At 42.0% G+C, this 20990-nt stretch overlaps 2 protein-coding genes across 7 annotated transcripts in view; one reads left to right on the top strand and one right to left on the bottom strand.

Annotated features, from left to right (window-relative positions):
• Nucleotides 1-20990, bottom strand: part of LOC106805821 (CLIP-associating protein 1-like) — a 159564-nt gene that overhangs the window by 12886 nt on the left and 125688 nt on the right. For all 6 annotated transcript variants that reach the window (XM_014807563.1, XM_014807561.1, XM_014807565.1 and 3 more), the window contains one exon: nucleotides 275-338. In XM_014807563.1, the coding sequence (XP_014663049.1) occupies nucleotides 275-338 (64 nt within the window). The remainder of the gene's footprint in view (nucleotides 1-274; nucleotides 339-20990) is intronic.
• LOC106805822 lies at nucleotides 8300-11883 on the top strand. Its single transcript, XM_014807568.1, has 5 exons — nucleotides 8300-8573; nucleotides 9141-9300; nucleotides 9638-9835; nucleotides 10191-10288; nucleotides 10521-11883. The coding sequence occupies exons 1-5, from the start codon at nucleotides 8413-8415 to the stop codon at nucleotides 10525-10527; spliced, it is 624 nt and encodes a 207-aa protein (XP_014663054.1). The 5' UTR covers nucleotides 8300-8412; the 3' UTR covers nucleotides 10528-11883.

The raw sequence follows: 20990 nt of genomic DNA, 5'->3' as shown, positions 1-20990 counted from the left end.
CAATCTCACGTCAAGATTCAGTTCTCAACGTGATTCTGTGTCCACAGAAACCTGTATATCTTCAAATATAATACATATATATATATAGATACAACTTATTAATAAACAATAGTTTAGTGTGCGAAGTTATAACTGGCAATGACCATGACACGTCAGATATATAGCCACACGTAATTATGAAAAGAGCCAAGTTGATGCGGTCAATAAGTAACCCAGAAATGTTTTTTTTTAGCAAGTAGTTCCATAGCATTGTCTCAGCAAGCCTTCTTCTTACCTTGCTGTGAGGATCCATGAACAACCTTGTGAAGCACTCTGTTAGCTTCCTGATTTCTGCGCGGCTGAAAGAAAACGAGCAAACATGCTATAAACGTCATATTTTTCGTAAACCGATAAATGGCCACGTTCCGTGTTTAAAGACAATTAAAAATCTATATTTGCTCGACACGAATCACGTGATACTTTTCCTACTTCTCATGAATTTCAAAACGTTAAAAAATAATTTTCTGCAGCCATATGCATGGCCACACTGGCATGTCGATTTCGTTAAATACCGTAAATGCGAAATTGGGAGTGAAAACTTAAAGACCCTAACACTTCTTTAATTTATTCGCCATTTTGTTAACCCCTGTGTTTCAACATGTACTCAACATGAATTCGCTAGGAATGGATACAAACTCATTCTTATCACAGCAGCAATTTAGTACAAACACGTTCACAAGTCTCACGCATCAGAATTATTTGCAATTATATTCGCAAAACGTACTAAATAACCGCGTAATGGTTCTACTTAGTTAAAGGTGGCTGACTTACACAGTATTGATTTAATAAGGGTATATTAACTCTACCACCACGTAACAAGAGCCGCAGAGCGTCTGGGCTCCTCTGCGGTCTGTTGCTACGGTTATAAACGTAACATTTAGGTCGTGCGTAGTGACACCTTTGTTAGGCGCAGATACGCAGTTGCGTACACATCATTTCATCAACCTTCTGCATTCTGCATACCTCCCAAATCCCATTGGTTGATACAAATCGCGTGCCTGAAACTCCTGTTTTATGGTGCATTGTGAATTTGTGACCCTAACCCTAACCCTATTATTAAAAATAATTAATTGTTGTAAAAATTATTTGTTGTTATTAAATTGTTGTAAATAAATCATGTAAATATTTAAGTTAATTGGAAAAAAATAGTTAAATGGATAAAGATAGAAAAATCCAGAAAACAGGTAAATAATAAAAAATCTGATGGGATTCGATCCAAGGACCTTTGAGCCGTGACGCCTGTGCTGTAGGCGTTCGGCTATCCAGGCTTATTGGGTTTCTAGATTATGGATGTGCCATGAACATGACAACACTGTGATGTCATTGAGGCAGTTCAGGAATCCATGTTTAACCCTCCTCTTGAGGGTCAAAAGGTTATCAGACACTTACTCTTCGCAGGTCAGTGGAAAGCACATTTCATGGTCCTTTCAATAAAGTGATAAAAATGGTAGGTCAGCGCTGAAACAAAAAAGTTTTTCACTCTGTCCATTAGGCTATGTCCTCAGAAAATGTCTGATATCTGACCTTTCCCTCCCTGCCCTTTGACCTGTGACCCCCACAATTTCGCACTGGGATGGGTTTCCTGCCCATCACACATACACCGTGATATTAAAGACATAGAGTCAAGATATGTTGCCGCGATTCCGTATTTTCCTCCTCATATCTTAAGTTAAGGGGGAAATATTCCCCCTCTTTACAATCTTCACCTCTTAGACCCTTGACCCCCAATTTGTCATCCGAGTCCTTTTCACGATTCCCCCCCCGAGTCCCGAATTAGTCGTGTACCGTACGTCGAATTGCTGTTACAGATTTGTGCCCAACTGTATGACGCGACGCACGAGGACGGACGGCCGGACGTGCACGGACGTGGACGCCGGCGGACAATCATGCGATTCTACAAGCTGCATCCTGATTGACTACGTCAGCATGGAAGCTACAGCCTTGGCCTCGCCACATACATCCGGCGACTGCCACAATCGATTCTGAGACTGTCGCGAGTTTTTGTTCGTGTGCGCCGAATCATGCTTGAGGGAGTTCATGCGGCTCTAGATGTTTTGGATACCCCGCTCTACGTTGAGCGACCGGTTGTTACACTCTCTTTGCGGTTCTCCGGCTTTACAAGTCTGTCGCTCAAAACTGCCGTTGCGATACGCTAGTCACTTTCAGCGTAATATGAAGGAAAAAAAGCTGCCGGTCAGGAGGACCGGCAGTTTCGTCAGAGCACTGGTGCCTGAGCAAAAACTGGTGGGCTGCGGGCACTCCGGGTGCCGCGGGAGCGATTTTTCCTCGTATCTCCCCTCCATAATTCGCTCTCGTAATTGTTGTCTACCAGAGCGCTTTAAAGTGACGGTCCGACGCTAAACTCGCTCGCCGTCTCCCGTGTATTTTTTTCGCTGCCGTCTGACAGCAATCATAATCAATCGTGCATGCAGTTTTTTTTAATGCTGCATATTGCACGCCCACCGTCACATTGCGACTTTATGTCACGGCAGGTGATATTTTTATATTGAGTTAAGCTGTGGCTTGTGTTATGGTGTCGACGATGGTGGCTGTATTTCTGTCACTGCTGTCGGTTTCTGCCTCGGAACCAGTTTACTGCCAATCAACCTTCGTCAGGACTGGGTACTCGGCAGAACTACGCATAGGGCAAGGTGCCATCGATATTATTATCTGAAAAAGCCGATCAAAGACAAAGAGTATGGCACAATCTCCTGTCATTCAAGCTTAAGGTTTGTAGAAAAATATCCCATGCTGACTTAACCTTTTTTGTGCTCTATTTCATTAATTACGTGATGTACTCGAACACCCCTAATGCGCAGTGAGAGCATTATAGTTAATGCGTTATAAATGATGCAACTTGCCACTTTTCATTTATGGTTCAGTTAAAAGCATTTGACAAGACCTAACTTGGTCTGAACTATAGCTGAACTTAAATCCAACTGAAAACAGCTCGGCCTTTTTTTACATCTGCAGTCCACGCTCACCAGATATATATACTGCCCACGGACTACGTTTGTCAGCAAAACTGCGCTTTAATACGCCGGTTATTAAATCAGTATAATTAAATAGTATAATCAGTATTAATATAAAGTAATTCACAACGGTATTAAATCTTTATTTTTAGATGCGGATGCGTATTAGCAGCAACATGTAAACAAAAAAAAATTTTTCTGGTTGATGTATTTCCCCCCCGCCCCCCAAATAAAGATCCAGTTATGAGTGTTATAAAATATCCCACATTGAGCCACATGGGTACGTATGTATTCGCCTGCCCAGGGCTATTACCACAAACGCCTATACGTGCCAAACGTGGTTGACGTCATTCCACCGTAGCGGACTGATTGTGCGCGTGTGGGCAGCATGCGTGAAAGACCCCCCACACCGCCCCCACCATGGACTGCTTCTCCGTCTTCAACTACAGACATAGAGACCAAAAGAGTGCCCAAGAAAGCTCGCTGAGGACGGGTACAGAGCCACACCCTAAGATATGGTCGACTCCATTGGTTGGGACTTTGTCTATCTGGTACGCCTCAATAAGTGCTATACACACTGCACCTCAACAGTGCTTCCTTATACTGTAAAAGCACTAACACGAAACGGCGAACTAATAATAATAATAATAATAATAATAATGCTGCTATTAATCGTTCGATGAACGAAAAATCAACTGTAAATGTGTACAGCATAATCATTAGGTGGTTAAAACAAACTGACTTTATCTATAAGGGTTTATAGAGCTGTAAATTAATCATGTGGGGGCGAATAATGCCTGAAAGCGGACTACTTCTGAGTTTTCTACCTGTTAACTCGGGTCAATCACTTGGTGCGGTGTCTGTATAGGTAGATATAAGGTTCACCACTGGGCATGATTGACAAAAACCATCAGATTAGTGCCATAACCGGGGGCGGACATTTTGGCGGCATACAACACGGGGAACCATACAAGGCCGGCCCGGTGACGCACCAGCTCATGGCAAACCAGGTCTTGGAGATAACTGCACATTAGACCTAGGGACGGAGACCACAGTTACGTTAGAATAAAACACACAGGTGATGCGCGGGATGCACGCTGATTTATGGCCTGGAAAATATAGATATCAAACAGTCCTCTATCTGCTAAAAGCTATTATACCATAGATACGTAGTATAGTAGAAGTGATTATAGCATTGACACACTTCTCCTAATTCAATGCACCATAGCTTATTGCGTTGTTATTTTACATATTTCATATAATTATTTATAATTTTCCAGGCCGATTACATTGTTATTTTATTTATATTTATTTCTTGTTTCTATACATTCTATACGTTGTTCATACAAGTTGTCAGGTGAATAAATTTGTAACGTACAATGTACCTCAAAAATGGCACATTAAGTCACGCAATATTTAATCTTCACAATACTTTTAGGGATGCGAATCATGTGTATACAAGAAATGGGTCGTGAAATACATACTGGCATTCTCACTTGACAACATCACCTGGACTGAATTCATGGAAAACCAATCAAACGTAATCCACTCTGCATGTGTGTGTGTGTAGGTGCATGCGTAAGAGCATGCGTGTGTGCGCGCGTTCACGTAGTAGTTCGTGATACATACAAGAAAGTGCGACTGTACAGAACACTAGATAATGATTAGAGTTTCGATTAGTATTAGGATTAGCAGCATAAACCTTTACGATACACCCAATAGGTAAGTAACAGCGGGGCTGATTATTTTTGAATTGTTACAGTTGCTGAAAGGAAACACAGATATCTATACGCATGTTCATCAGCAGCTGAACTTCACTGCCAGATATCTACGCATCACCGTGGAAAAAATCTATACGGAGACAAGTTCTGTATACAGGGGTGGCTTCCGCATGGAGGTGTATGGATGTAGACAAGAATAGCACCAAGACGAAAAGTCGCATACACCTGTAGCTGTGCAGTGGCTTTGTTCCTGTTGTAGGGAAATACTATGACGAATACTATATCCAAGTGCATGTCTAATGCTATAAAATAACCGTAAACTAATTTGAGTAATCACACGAGCCATAGTGAAAGCTTTAAGAACGCTTCATTGGGGGAGGCTACTTGATCAGAAAATATATATAGTATAAGTATATCAGAATTTATTCATGGCAGCGAGCGTGTGTTATATATATATGTGTATGTGCTGTAGCGTGAGCGAGGTGGGGGTTAGGGGGCGGATTTGAATTTCGCTTTCCAGTGGAAGCACAGTTACCGATCATTTATAAGAATTTTGTTGAGAAGGCTGAGTCGGTTCTCTTTATGGCGTAGTTGAAGATTCGGCCATTATGTGATAGTAACACTGCAGTTACGCAGTTATTTACTCTTGTTTGATATCGGTGCAAAAGCTCTTAGCTTAGGTTAATAATGTTCATTATATACCTATGAAAATAAATTTTACTTGAACTTGAACTTGAACTTGAACTTGATGTTTAGTCAAAATGCGGAATTGGCTTAATTAAAGTTTTGTTCACATACAAAGAAAACTAGTTGTAATCGACTATCATTGCATGCATCTGACACAATTGATATTAAAGCTTACAGTTTATTTATGCTGTGACAGGCTGGCTCCCTGTTAACATCAACGGTGGCGCAGAAGCTCACCCCCACCAATTACAAATCCCACCAACACAAATACAAAACACCCGACACAAATACAAACCCCAGCAACACAAATCGCAAATCCCCCTGCAACACAAATGCCAGTCACACACATGCAAACGCCACACACAAATGCTCCCAACAAACCAAAATTGCAAACGCCACAACACAAGATGCAAAATCTCCTGCCGCTGGCCCGCCTGTACTGTCGTACTGGGCGCATTGTAGTACAGCAGTAAGCCCCCCCCCTTCCGTAACCCAGCTATCACGCTATAGTGGCCGTAGGAAAGTGTATTTACCTATCATATCCTCGCAGACTATATGAGTTACGTTTCTAAAAATTCTACAAGTGATGCAATTAATGCAGGAGGCTTAATGCAGTTCTATCTAGCAATAATCCTCCAAGTGAGTGTCGGCGCAATGTTAAATTACGTACTCTGACACCATGATGCGCATGTAATTAAGCTATGGGCATGAACCGCCGCGATTAGTCTAATTAATTAGGACGTGTAATGAATTTAACGCAGCTAAGAATTAGATCCTATATCGGCGTCACACACACATAGCTAAGACAGAGCATACTAAGTAGCCACGAGTATGTGTCCGTTAGGTGCTTAAAGACCATGTAAAAGCGTGTATTTACCATATCATATCTCATGCGACTGTAGGAACTATATAGAGTTTAGGTATAATAAGTAATCTAACATCTAGTATACGGTGTATGGCGAGACATGTCTTAGAGAATGATCACTGTGAGTCCGAGAAGTTAACTTGAACCCACCGATTAGCCTAATCCAGATTACAGCTGTTATTCCGCGCGCCAATAATACGTGATTAGAATGCCCGATAAGGCTATTATCAGTGCGACTGCTAGTGGGGGCCCTCGTGTATAACGGACTATGAGTTGCAGTGTTACTATCACATGGATGCGAACGAGTTAAGTTTCAGATTCGTAAAATCTTCATCACGTATAAGACAAGGGTTTAATGATAGAGACTGAGAGAGCGGATAGGGAACTTGGCTTCAGTCAGTAGATAGTGATATGAAAATGTTAGAAAGCTTGGCTTCAAACAGTAGTGGATTATGGGATGGTAGGACCCCTGGCTTGCGAGAGGAGGATCAGTAGAGAGTGATAGTTTGATGGTAGGACCTGGGCTTCAACAGTTAGAACCGAAAGTGAGTATTGCAGGACAATGGTAGGACCGGCGGGTCTGTCTAGAGTGCGACGAATTCTGCAACTTGTGTGTGTGGCGTTGCAGTTTGTGTTGGTGGGAAGTAGAGTGATATGGATGTCATATATTGGACCTGTTTGGCTCAAGGTCAAGTTAGATTGTGACTATTGAAATGGTAGAGAGCCTGTGGCTCAAATCAGGTAGAGAGTGATTGATGGCGAATGGCTAGGACCCTTGCTGTCACCGATCATGTATAGATTTGAGGTGATGATAGGATGATGTATAGATCATGGCCAGAAAAAATGATATCCTTTCTGCACTCCTCTTTGCGGCTCGCTCCCGCCCCTCGTCTCCGTCTCCTCTCTCGGTCCTACCTCATCTCTTTACATTTCTGTCTCCTCCTCTTCCTCCATTCTTCGCGGCCCTCTGTTGCGTCTGCTCTCCTCTTCCTCCTCGCTCTTTCTATCTTGCTTGCTTCCTGATCTCCGTGCCTATCTTTCTCGTTCAAACTCACCTCCTCCTCCTCCTGTGGCCTGCACCCTCCTCCTGTCTCCCGCCTCCCACCACCCTCCTCTCCTCTCCTCTCCTCCTCTCTCTCTTCTCCTCCCTCGTACCGTTGTCATTCTATATTTTGCCTAGCCATTCAAATCAGCGTGCTGCTACGCCTCAGCCTGGCCTGCCTCGCTCTCTTCTGACTTCTCTACCTACTAACTGGTGTCTCGTCCCTAGTCTATTGCATGTTATATCCAAGACCTGGTTCCATGAGCCGTGGCTCAAGGCGGGCCTGGTGATGGTGGCTCGCTATCTCTCCTCACTCTTCCCCCTCCTTCTCCTCCTCCCTCCTCCTTTCCTCCTCCCTCCTCCTCCTCCTCCTCTCCTTCCCTCCTCCTTCCTCCTCCTCCTCCACCCCTCTCCTCCTCCTCCTCCTCCTCCTTCCTCTCCTCATCATTCCTCCTCCCCACCTCGCCCCACGTTCTCCCCTCCTCCCGCGACCTCCTCCCGTATCAACAGTTCAATCATACGCGCGGTAACGCTAATAGCTATGATCTTCTGTGAAGATCGAGTTTATTGAAAGCGTGTTAGAAAGAGCAACGCGTGCCGGTGAATAACAGCTAATTAATTAGGCTAATCGTGCGTCAATAAACTCGACACCACAGAGATTATTGCTAAGACATGTATCATCATGCCATCGTAGAAGTTCTAGAAACGTAACTCATTATAAGTTCGCGAGATTATGATAGGATAACATACATTTCCTACCGGCCATATCAGCGTCGATAGCGTGTGTAGCGGAAGGGGGGGGCTTTAACAGCTGTATACATGCTGCCCAGTACAGACAGTACAGGCCGGGCGCGGGCGAGGAGATTTTGCATTGTGTTGTGGCTTTGCATTTGTGTTGTGCGGAATTTGCAGTTTGTGTGTGGCGTTGCATTTGTTGAGTGTTTGGTGTTTGACGTTTGCATTTGTTAATCATAATCAATCGTGCATGCAGTGTTTATAATGCTGCTATGACGACCACGTCTATCTAGGTTATGTCACGGCTTGGTATAGTTTTAAATTTAGTTAGTGCCTTGTATATGTGTCACGATGGTGGCTGTATTTCTGTGGCTGCTCGCGTTCTGCCTGAGAACAGTTACTGCAACAACTTGTCAGGACTGGGACGAGAATACGCTAAGGGCAAGTGCCGATTATCATCTGAAAACGATCAAAGACAAAGAGATGGCAAATCCCTTGTCATCAAGCTTAAGGTTTGTAGAAAAATATCCCATGCCGAGTCTAACTTTTTTTCTCTATTTCATTAATACGTGATGTACTCGAACACCCTAATGCGCATAGAGCAATTATAGGGTTATAAATGTCAACTTTGCCACTTTTCATTATGGGTTCCATTAAAGCATTTGACAAGACCTAACTTGTCTGAACTGTCTGAACTATACTGAACTTAAATCAACTAGAAAAACAGCTGGCTTTTTTTTAAATCTGCAGTCACGCTCACCAGGATATATTTACTGCCCACGACTACGTTTCACAACGGGTTTAGATCGGTATTAAATCAGTATAATTAAATAGTATAATCAGTATAATATAAAGTAAATTCACAACGGTATTAAATCTTTATTTTTAGATGCGTATGGTGATTAGCAGCAACATGTAAACAAATTTGGTTGATGTATTTACCCCCCCCCCCCCAAATACAGATTCCAGTTATGAGTGTATAAAATATCCCACATGAGCCACATGGGTACGTATTGTATTCCCTGCCCAGGGCTATGTTACACAAACGCCTACGTGCAACGTGGTTGACGTATTTCCAGCCGTAGCGGACTGATGTGCGCGGCAGCATGCGTGAAAGACCCTGACTGCTTCTCCGTCAACTACAGACAAGAGACCAAAGAGTGCAAGAAGCTCGCTGAAGACTGGTACAGAGCCACACCTAAATTGGTCGACTCCATTGGTTGGGACTTTGTCTATCTGGTACGCCTCAATAAGTGCTACACACACGCACGCACGCACGCACGCACGCACGCACACACACACACACACCTCAACAGTGCTTCCCTTATACTGTAAAAGCACTAACACAGGCGAACTAATAATAATAATAATAATAATAATAATGCTGTATTAAATCGTCGAATGAACGAAAATCAACTGTATAATGTGTACACATAATCATAGGTGGTTAAAACAACTGACTTTATCTATAAGGGTTTATAGAGCTGTAAATTAATCATTGGGCAGAATAATGCCTGAAAGCGACTACTTCTAGTTTTCTACTGTAACTCTTCAATCACTTGGTGTGTCTGTATAGGTAGATAAAGGTGCACCACTGGGCATGATTGACAAAACCATACCAAATAGTGCCATAACCGGGGACATTTGGCCGGATACAAACACGGCACCATACAAGGCCCGCCTTGACGCACAAAGCTCATGGCAACCAGGTCTTGGATATAACATGCACATAGACCTAGGGACGGAGACACAGTTAGTTAGAATAACCACACAGGTGAGGCGTATGCACGCTGATTTATGGCTGGAAAATATAGATGACAACCGTCCTCTATCTGCTAAAAGTTATTATACGTAGTATAATAGAAGTGATTATAGCATTGACACTGTCACTTCTCCTAATTCAATGCACCATTAGCTTATTGCGTTGTTATTTTACATATTTCATATAATTATTTATAATTTTCCAGGCCATGCAATTACATTGTTATTTTATTTATATTTATTTCTTGTTTCTATACATTCTATACGTTGTTCATACAAGTTGTCAGGTGAATAAATTTGTAACGTACAATGTACCTCAAAAATGGCACATTAAGTCACGCAATATTTAATCTTCACAATACTTTTAGGGATGCGAATGTGTATACAAGAAATGGGTCGTGAAATACATACTGGCATTCTCACTTGACAACATCACCTGGACTGAATCAATGAAAACCAATCAAACGTAATCCATCTGATGTGTGTGTGTTGTGTGTGTTAGGTGCATGCGTAAGAGCATGCATGCGTGTGTGCGCGCGTTCACGTAGTAGTTCGTGATACATACAAGAAAGTGCGACTGTACAGAACACTAGATAATGATCATAGTTTCGATTAGTATTAGGATTAGCAGCATAAACCTTTACGATACACCCAATAGGTAAGTAACAGCGGGGCTGATTATTTTTGAATTGTTACAGTTGCTGACAGGAAACACAGATTTCTATACGCATGTTCATCAGCAGCTGAACTTCACTGCCAGATATCTACGCATCACCGTGAAAACCATCTATTCGGAGATAAGTTCTGTTTACACGGGTGGCTTCCGCATGGAGGTGTATGGATGTAGACAAGAATAGCACCAAGACGAAAAGTCGCATACACCTGTAGCTGTGCAGTGGCTTTGTTCCTGTTGTAGGGACTAATAATACTATGACGAATACTATATCCAAGTGCATGTCTAATGCTATAAAATAACCGTAAACTAATTTGAGTAATCACACGAGCCATAGTGAAAGCTTTAAGAACGCTTCATTGGGGGAGGCTACTTGATCAGACTATATATATATAGTATAAGTATATCAGAATTTATTCACTGGCAGCGAGCGTGTGTTATATATATATATGTGTGTATGTGCTGTAGCGTGAGCGAGGTGGGGGTTAGGGGGCGGATTTGAATTTCGCTTTCCAGTGGAAGCACAGTTACCGATCATTTATAATAATTTTTTTGAGAAGGCTGAGTCGGTTCTCTTTATGGCGTAGTTGAAGATTCGGCCATTATATGATAGTAACACTGCATGCAGTTACGCAGTTTTTATCATGTTTTAATCACTATCTATTTACTCTTGTTTGATATCGGTGCAAAAGCTCTTAGCTTATGTTAATAATGTTCATTATATACCTATGAAAATAAATTTTACTTGAACTTGAACTTGAACTTGAACTTGATGTTCAGTCAAAATGCGGAATTGGCTTAATTAAAGTTTTGTTCACATACAAAGAAAAATAGTTTTAATCGACTATCATTGCATGCATCTGACACAATTGATATTAAAGCTTACAGTTTATTTATGCTGTGACAGGCTGGCTCCCTGTTAACATCACTTTGGATGAATAATATAAGAAAACCATGCAGTAACAGTTGGTGACTTAATAATATTCAAACTTCAGTCTTCATTTCATCACAACTTCATTTCAGTCTTGTATTTTCTCATTGAAAGCAGAATGTGATATAGAAATTGCGATTCGGATAAACCGTAATATGTAAACCGTATAATGTTTGCCAAAGTTTCTGGTTGTTAACTTACTGGAGCACACTGAACTTTATATCAAGCTTTTCTCTGCATGGTAATGACGCACGCATGTCATACGAATGTCAAAGAACGTAGTTTTAAATTTAATGTATTTTTCAACCGTGTTAAACGTCTATTCATTTGTATGAATTTCATTGTTAAAGATAACTTTAAAATTAACCTTAAAATTAAACTTAAAGATAAACACTTCTTTAATTTATTCGCCATTTTGTTAACCCCTGTGTTTCAACATGTACTCAACATGAATTCGCTAGGAAGTGATGTACAAACTCATTTCTTTGCACAAGGCAGCAATTTAGTACAAACACGTATTACACTAGTCTCACGCAATGCAGATTATTTCAAATTATATTCGCAACGTAACAATTATAACCGTCGGTATGGTTCTACTTAGTTAAAGGTGGCGGACTTACACAGTATTGATTTAATAAGGGTATATTAACTGTACCACCACGTAAAAACTCTATTGTAACTATAAATTCTATGGGAGAAGAGGTTTTGCGCACACGGTGGTGGCACGCAGCTACTTAATAAATAATATCATGTATTTAGCTCTTTATAATATTGCAGTGTGCAGGCTTCACACTGAGACGAGCAGATGATAGCTGCATGGTAGCAGCTAGGGGCGTAAATCCCGGGGGGATGGGGAGGAGTGCGCCAATCCCCCGCCGCTCTATCGAAGGTGGGGGATGGCCTTACTAAATATCCCCGCTGAGATCAAAAAAAGAGAGAAAAAAATCAGAAAAAGGAAAGGAAGAAGAAGAAAAAAGAAGAAATGTGATTGTTTCAATTTCAGCATATATCATGAGAATGAGTTTTTTGTAATGTTATGTAGTACACTTGTAATAGCTCAGAACAGTACAGAATTTCGGTGTTAATCATGGCTATTGCATGGTAGCAAGAAACAGTACTTTCAAGTGGGTGCAGCGGCAGGAAGGAGTGACGTGGCCAGAGCAATAATTAGTCCTCTCAACGCATATGGCATATGCGGGTCATGGAATTAATCTAGTCACCCCAGTATATCAAGCTTCTTGCAGCAGATAAGAGCATTGTCATGTCGATTAACAGCAGAAGTGAGAGTTACGGATTAGTTGAACACAATTAATGTGGGCCTTTTGAGGGCGCAGACCCATGATCAAATAAACTCTTCCAAGAAAATGTTTCCAGGACTCACAAATAGCTAAAAAGTATGGTTGCAAACATACAAAAAACACGTGCAATTCTACATTGTGTTTTAATGACATGTATTATTCACTAGTAGTAACCTAACTGTGTACGCTACTCGTGAAAAGTCATGAAAAGTGTTTTGAATCCTAACATGATAGCGGCTTGCATGTACTATGGCTTGAACGATATAAGTGTCCATCAGACAGAGAATATGGCCCATATGCCTCAGATTGGGCAAGGAAAATTGGGCTTAAATATTTCAAAATTTTGAGGGGGGCATATACCCCGGCAGTCCCCCCCCCCCACTACTACGGATGCCTACGGCAGCGTGAAAAAACTGTACGAGTTTCAAATTTGGCATGTGTGTGCATGTAATGTATGGCATGCGTGTGCTGTACGTGTGTGTGTGTGGTGGTGTGTGTGCTGGTGTGTGTGGTATTGTTGTTTGTTGTTTGTTCTGTTTGGTGCGTGTGTGGTTGTGGTGCGTCGTGTGTGTGCTGTGTGGTGTGTTGTGTGTGTTGTGTGTGTGTGTGTGTGTGTGTGTGTGTGTGTGTGTGTGTGTGTGTGTGTGTGTTGTGGTGTGTGTGTGTGTGTGTGCTATTGTTGTGTGTGTGTGTGTCGTGTGTGTTGTTATCGTTTCGTGCGTGCGCAGATTCGCGGCGCGGGTGCGTCAAATTATTATTAGTTCAGGGGCAATTTCATAAAAGAGCTAAAATAAAAGAGAGCTCTAGAAACTTTTTGGAGTAAGGCTGGAAACGCTGTAAATACTCAATTTCTAGAGATAACTTGGTAGTTTCACGTGGGTAGTTTTCCAGGTTGACTTGTTGCGTATTGTGTGCGGCCATCTTTTGAAATGCCAAAAATGACCAGTCCAGCGAACAAGTGGATTTCTTCTCTGAACATATCTGGACTCCCAGAGCGTCGTAGAGTACATAATGGTGCGGTGGCTAGTACCCCACATTTTCGACTAGTGCAGAAGAACCCAAATTTATCACACTTATGAGAACATAGGATGGCGGCCATAATGGATTTCAAGATGCGCGCGTCAGTGAAATTTTGTTTATTTTGAAATAACTAGACTCCAAGACGCGTAGAACCATAATTTTGGTGTCTAAATACACATTTCGCGATACGTGGAGAATCGGCCAGTTATGACCACTTAGAAAACACTAAAAGGATGTGCGCCCATCTGGCATTTCAAGATCGCCGCACATGAAATTTGTTTAGTTTGAATAACTAGACTCCAAGACGTCAACACGAACCAGTAAATTCAGGGCCGAGTGATGCAGCCTTAAGGGCTCTTTCATCGCCATAACCTTGTAGCTGTCACTAACTCCCAGCCAGTGTAGTGTCAATGTAGTATCACAAGTGATTATCCGAACACCACCTGGAGACAGCCCATTGAAGCGAGGTGCCCGAAGACTTAGCTGTAGATATTCATCTTGAGCAAAAATATAACTAATTAATTATTATGACTTATCGATGAAACAACTGTACTGCACGGCAAATTGCTCCAATGGGATATTCCAAAACACGAAATCATCTCTTGAACCAGACCTGGTCGTCGCTGATGCTCGGAGGATTTCACATACAACTAAACTTCGAGCTAAAAGCATTTGTCAACATATGGCTGACATCGGGCGCATAAAGAAGAATAGAATGGAGAGTGGGTGTCTTCGGATCCATACGGCAGGACAAATATAAATGAAAGGAAAGATGTGGAATTCACGCATATTCCGTGCACAGAACAAAAGCTGACATTTGAAAGCATTGTGGATTAACATTATATCCACCAACTTCTGCGTGGGCTAAAGAATTCAGAAGTCGACATTGATGTTGATGAACTTAATGGTTCTCTCGATTGAAAAGTATCCATGCATGAACAAATACGATGACAACAAACCTGAATCCTTGAACATATGGGTCAAAGTTGAAGAGCTGCATAGATCGTCTGTCAGGAAAATGACGATGAGCACATCTCCGATGACCCGAACTTTGGTGATTAAGTGGAGCAGTAATGATAACTCGGTCTGCATCCTAACTGTCGGTTAACACGAAGCACGTGAATGTGCGAGATTGGCATGGACTGTATCTCATCGTGCATTTGCGGAAATGCTTATACGCGTGGTTCGCAGATAATGTATGACGCATGATTAAATACAGCAGTAATGGGGACTAATGTTTCTCGCTGAGATTGGAAACAACTAGAGTAAAACTGGCACCAAGACGGTTATAAAGAGGATTATCTTCAGGTGACATATTGTGGAAAGAAAGCAAAGCAATACATTCAATCAACTGTCCCGATGGACTCAAACGGTCTTGAACACCATTTCAACAAACTTGGAAAGATTGCTGGGGTCTGATGGCCTATTAACGCAAGATACCTCTGGCGCTTACATCAATCGAGTCATTAGCCTTCAACGAAAGGGCTAGACTGGCAGAGGATAACATATTCCTTGTTCGGAATACATCAGGAAAAGAACACTGAGAGGAAATATAGTCACAAAAGAGTGTAGCCCTTCACGACAAGTACGGGATAGGTCCTGACATGAATAAAATAGCTGAACAAGTTACAACGCTTTGCTGCAGTCAGTCCAACAGAGTGACACTCATCCAGATTGCCAAGCAGAAGATTTTGCTACAATGATGAACATTAAATCAAAGATCATATGTTGGTGGCACCTAAGACGAAAGGGCTGCGAACAACTGAAATCACATTTGTAGAAACTCGTCTCATACCAGCAAAAGGCTTTCATGATCACATATACGAAAAACAAAGTCAAAAACAATGACCTCTGATATATAAATCTGAAAGCTACAGAGAGAAAGTACACACGAAAGGCAACATAAAATGCGACCGCGAACCTTTTCCGTCGGTCGTGTTAACGACAGAAGAAGATGCTGGACGAGAAGTAGAATATTGAGAAAGCTCACACAGGAATTTTTGTAGCAGTTCCTGACTATGCACTTTTGCAGCATCAGAACGGCAAGTTGCAAAAGCGGACAAAATCGCAACTAGTGATATTCTGTCAGAAAGATGCATCCGCCAGCCAGAATTTGGCCATATCAGTGACATCCGTTAAAACATGTACCTATATTTTGATGTATGGCAGTGGTACATATCCTATACGTAACCGCAGCAGCAGTTATCGTTTGAGTGACTTAGCAGATGTGTTGTGAACTGTGTGAAGTCACACGGAGTCGAATTGGATACATGGAATAACGATATTATATTTGATCGATCAAGGAGAATTCTATTAAAGAAGGTGATCACAGAAACACCGACGATCAGGGACAAAACAAATCTAGGTGGTTGATATACAGTAAAGACACAAAACCTCCCATCAGAACATGGAAGAACAATTTATAACTCTTAGCTAAAAAACAAAGCCGATCTGCTCGTTTCTTGGTCAGAGAATTGATCATCTCTAGGTGAACTCTCGGTGGGCCCTCCGGTAAAAGATAATTTGTGAGTTGGAGGGTTTACGGAAATAACGAAAAGCCACCCATGTACCTTTCGGAAACGGATGTGTCACACTTTCAGCAAAACCACGAGGAGGCTGACACGCGAAATTGTTCTTCATGCGTGCGATGTCTGCAGACATCGGAATGACGAATGTAGGTTCCGTTATTAGTTTTGTTTGGCGTTGGTTGTAGGTTGTTCTGGTTGCTTGCAAGGATACGCGATGTGTTAGTGATGCTAACCGTGTTTTCGTGAAAGTTTCGCAGAGGTTTGGATAAGAGCATGGAACTTCAAAAATCTCCTGGATGCCATCAGAGCTCCATTACATTGCGCAAATAAAAAACAACAACAGCTGCGAAGCGGATTGTTAGCTTTTCAATAGCGCAACGGCAAGTGAACACGACGAGTCAGTTTAGGCAGAAATTTCTAAAAACGCTGCATGGAAAGCTTATTCGTTGAAGATCCAGAGCGCATTCATGGGTGAACAGAATGTACACATCACTAGATTGCTAATCATCGCAGTGGAAGTCATATATGTAAACTGTATGATCAAAACGACAACATCGCTAGGTCATCAGGCAGATCCGCTTGTCGAAGTTCTTGCCAATAGCAAGACGAATATTGACTATTTGCCACCAACGAAAGACGCACATGATACTACTATTGTCAGTCGAGCCCACTATCAGAGCCTCATTGCGCAAATCGCAGTGTGTAGATAGTACATCAGAGCATTTCCTTCGGCATTTTGACTGCGCGTTGTATACTGCTAGGATGGCATCTGAAAACCACAGGCCCGGCTCAGTGACACTGAATCCACTTCGTGCCAAATTACTGATTGGCAATAAACAGACATTTGGCTAGTAGTAAGGAACGGACCTTGTTGCCGTACACGATAGCCTGTGACATGTACAAAAACATATAATGTGCTGCACCGGTGCGTGCGAAATGCAACATGGCCTGCGAGAGACGCCAGTACAACAAAATGTTGCTGGTGCGGTGTGACTGTTTTAAAACTACATATTTCCATGACAAATTCTGGTATGCACTATATCGATTTTTGTTGGCTTAGACTGTTGTAATAGCTATGGAGTAACACATACCACCATGTTGAAATAAATAGATGGCCGTCTCCCTATGTTTTTCTAAGGTGTCATAACTGGGTTGTTCCCATCTGTCGCAAATGTGGTTAGACAACCAAAAATATGTCTCTACGACGTCTTGGCAGTCTAGTTATTCAAAATAAACAAAAGTTCACTGGCGCGGCAATCTTGAAATCCAATATGGCAGCCATCCTATGTTTTTATATGTCATAATTGGGTTTCTCCACTTAGAAAATGTGGGTATAAGCCCAACATTATGTCTCTACGACGTCGGGGTCCAGCAATATTTCAGAAAATCCATTTTCGGCTGGCCGATCAATTTTGGCATTTATAGACGGCCGCGCAAAACAATACGCTAAATATTCAGCCTGGAAAAATACCCAGTGAAACTCCCCAAGTATACAATAGAAATGATATTTACGCCGTTTTCCAGCCTCTACCCAAAAGTTTAGCGTCATCTTTATTTTGGACTATTCTGCCCCCTGAACTAATAATGGGCTTGTGCTTCGTGCTAGTATGTGAATGGTGTCGCGATCATCCCTCCCCCCCACCACCCCCACTCCTCGTACGGATTTACGCCCCTGGCAGGTAGACTGTCACGTGACAAGTACAACTGACAGCATCATAATCAATCGTGCATGCAGTTGTTTTTAATGCTGCTATGACGACCACGTCTATCTAGGTTATGTCACGGCATGGTATAGTTTTAAATTTAGTTAGTGTCTTGTGTATGTGTCACGATGGTGGCTGTATTTCTGTCGCTGCTCGCGTTCTGCCTGAGAACAGTTACTGCAACAACTTGTCAGGACTGGGACGAGAATACGCTAGGGCAAGTGCGATTATATCTGAAAACAATCAAGACAAAGAGATGTCAAATCCCTTGTCATCAAGCTTAAGGTTTGTAGAAAAATATCCCATTAAGTCTAACTTTTTTTCTCTATTTCATTAATACGTGATGTACTCGAACACCCTAATGCGCATAGAGCAATTATAGTATGGTTATAAATGTCAACTTTGCCACTTTTCATTATGGGTTCCATTAAAGCATTTGACAAGACCTAACTTGTCTGAACTATACTGAACTTAAATCAACTAGAAAACAGCTGGCTTTTTTTTTTAAATCTGCAGTCACGCTCACCAGGATCTATTTACTGCCCACGACTACGTTTCACAACGGTTTTAGATCGGTATTAAATCAGTATAATTAAATAGTATAATCAGTATAATATAAAGTAAATTCACAACGGTATTAAATCTTTATTTTTAGATGCTGATGGTGATTAGCAGCAACATGTAAAACAAATTTTGGTTGATGTATACCCCCCCCCCCCCAAAATACAGATTCCATTTAGAGTGTATAAAATATACCCACATGAGCCACATGGGTACGTATTGGTATTCCCTGCCCAGGGCTATGTTACACAAACGCCTACGTGCAACGTGGTTGACAGTATTTCCAGCCGTAGCGGACTGATGTGCGCGGCAAGCATGCGTGAAAGACCCTGACTGGCTTCTCCGTCAACTACAGACAAGAGACCAAAGAGTGCAAGAAAGCTCGGCTGAAGACTGGTACAGAGGCCACACCTAAATTGGTCGACTCCAATTGGTTGGACTTTGTCTATCTGGTACGCCTCAATAAGTGCTACAACACGCACGACACGCAACGCACGCACGCACCACGCACACACACACACACACACGACGACGACGCTCAACAGTGCTTCCTTATACTGTAAAAGCACTAACACAGGCGAACTAATAATAATAATAATAATGCTGTATTAAATCGTCGAATGAACGAAAATCAACTCTGACTTTATCTATAAGGGTTTATAGAGCTGTAAATTAATCATTGGGCAGAATAATGCCTGAAAGCGACTACTTCTAGTTTTCTACTGTAACTCTTCAATCACTTGGTGTGTCTGTATATAGGTAGATAAAGGTGCACCACTGGGCATGATTGACAAAACCATACCAGATAGTGCCATAACCGGGGACATTTGGCCGGATACAAACGCGGCACCACACCAGGCCCGCCTTGACGCACACGGCTCATGGCAACCAGGTCTTGGATATAACATGCACATAGACCTAGGGACGGAGACACAGTTAGTTAGAATAACCACACAGGTGAGGCGTATGCACGCTGATTTATGGCTGGAAAATATAGATGACAACCGTACGGTGGCGCAGAAGGCTCACCACAATTACAAATCCCACAACACAAATACAAACACCGCAACACAAATACAAACCCCGCAACACAAATGCAAATCCCGCAACACAAATGCAAACGTCACAACACAAATGCAAACGCCACAACACAAATGCAAAATCCCACAACACAAATGCAAACGCCACAACACAAATGCAAAATCCCACAACACAAATGCAAACGCCACAACACAAATGCAAAATCTCCTGCCCGCGCCCGCCTGTACTGTCTGTACTGGGCGCATTGTATACAGCTGTTAAGCCCCCCCCCTCCGTACACACGCTATCACGCTATATGGCCGGTAGGAAAGTGTATTTACCTATCATATCTCGCGAACTATATGAGTTACGTTTCTAAAATTCTACATGCATGATGATACATGTCTTAGCAATAATCTCCGTGAGTGTCGAGTTTATTGACGCACGATTAGTCTAATTAATTAGCTGTAATTCACGCGCGGTCATGCCCATAGGCTTATACAGGCATATAGTAGGCGTATATGGCCGGTAGGAAAGTGTATTTACCTATCATATCTCGCGAACTATATGAGTTGTTTCTAAAATTCTACATGCGTGATGATACATGTCTTAGAAATAATCACTGTGAGTTTCGAGTTAATTGACCCACGATTAGCCTAATTAATTAGCTGTTATTCACGCGCGGTAATGCCCATAGGCTTATACAGGCGCTGCTATGGCCGGTAAGAAAGTGCAGTTACTATCACATGGAGCGAACGAGTTAATTTACAATTCTAAAAATCTTCATACGTATAAAGACAAGGTTTATGATAGAGACTGGTATGGAACGATAGGAACTTGGCTTCATTCAGTAGATAGTGATATGAAATGTTAGAAGCTTGGCTTCAAACAGTAGTGATATGGGATGGTAGGACCCTGGCTTCAATCAGTAGAGAGTGATATTGGATGGTAGGACCTGGGCTTCAAACAGTAGAGAGTGATATTGGATGGTAGGACCTTAATTGGCTTCAAACAGTAGAGAGTGATATTGGATGGTATAGGACCTTGGCTTCAATCAATAGATTGTGATATGAAATGGTAGAAGCTTGGCTTCAAACAGTAGAGAGTGATATTGGATGGTATAGGACCTTGGCTTCAATCAATAGATTGTGATATGAAATGGTAGAAGCTTGGCTTCAAACAGTAGAGAGTGATATTGGATGGTATAGGACCTTGGCTTCAATCAATAGATTGTGATATGAAATGGTAGAAGCTTGGCTTCAAACAGTAGAGAGTGATATTGGATGGTATAGGACCTTGGCTTCAATCAATAGATTGTGATATGAAATGGTAGAAGCTTGGCTTCAAACAGTAGAGAGTGATATTGGATGGTAGGACCTTGGCTTCAATCAATAGATTGTGATATGAAATGGTAGAAGCTTGGCTTCAAACAGT

The sequence above is a fragment of the Priapulus caudatus genome, unplaced genomic scaffold (genome assembly GCF_000485595.1).
Source record: "Priapulus caudatus unplaced genomic scaffold, Priapulus_caudatus-5.0.1 Scaffold128, whole genome shotgun sequence".
NCBI lineage: Eukaryota > Metazoa > Priapulida > Priapulimorpha > Priapulimorphida > Priapulidae > Priapulus > Priapulus caudatus.
Note: the sequence above shows the minus strand (reverse complement) of the source record. Positions and strands in the feature narration are given on the sequence as shown.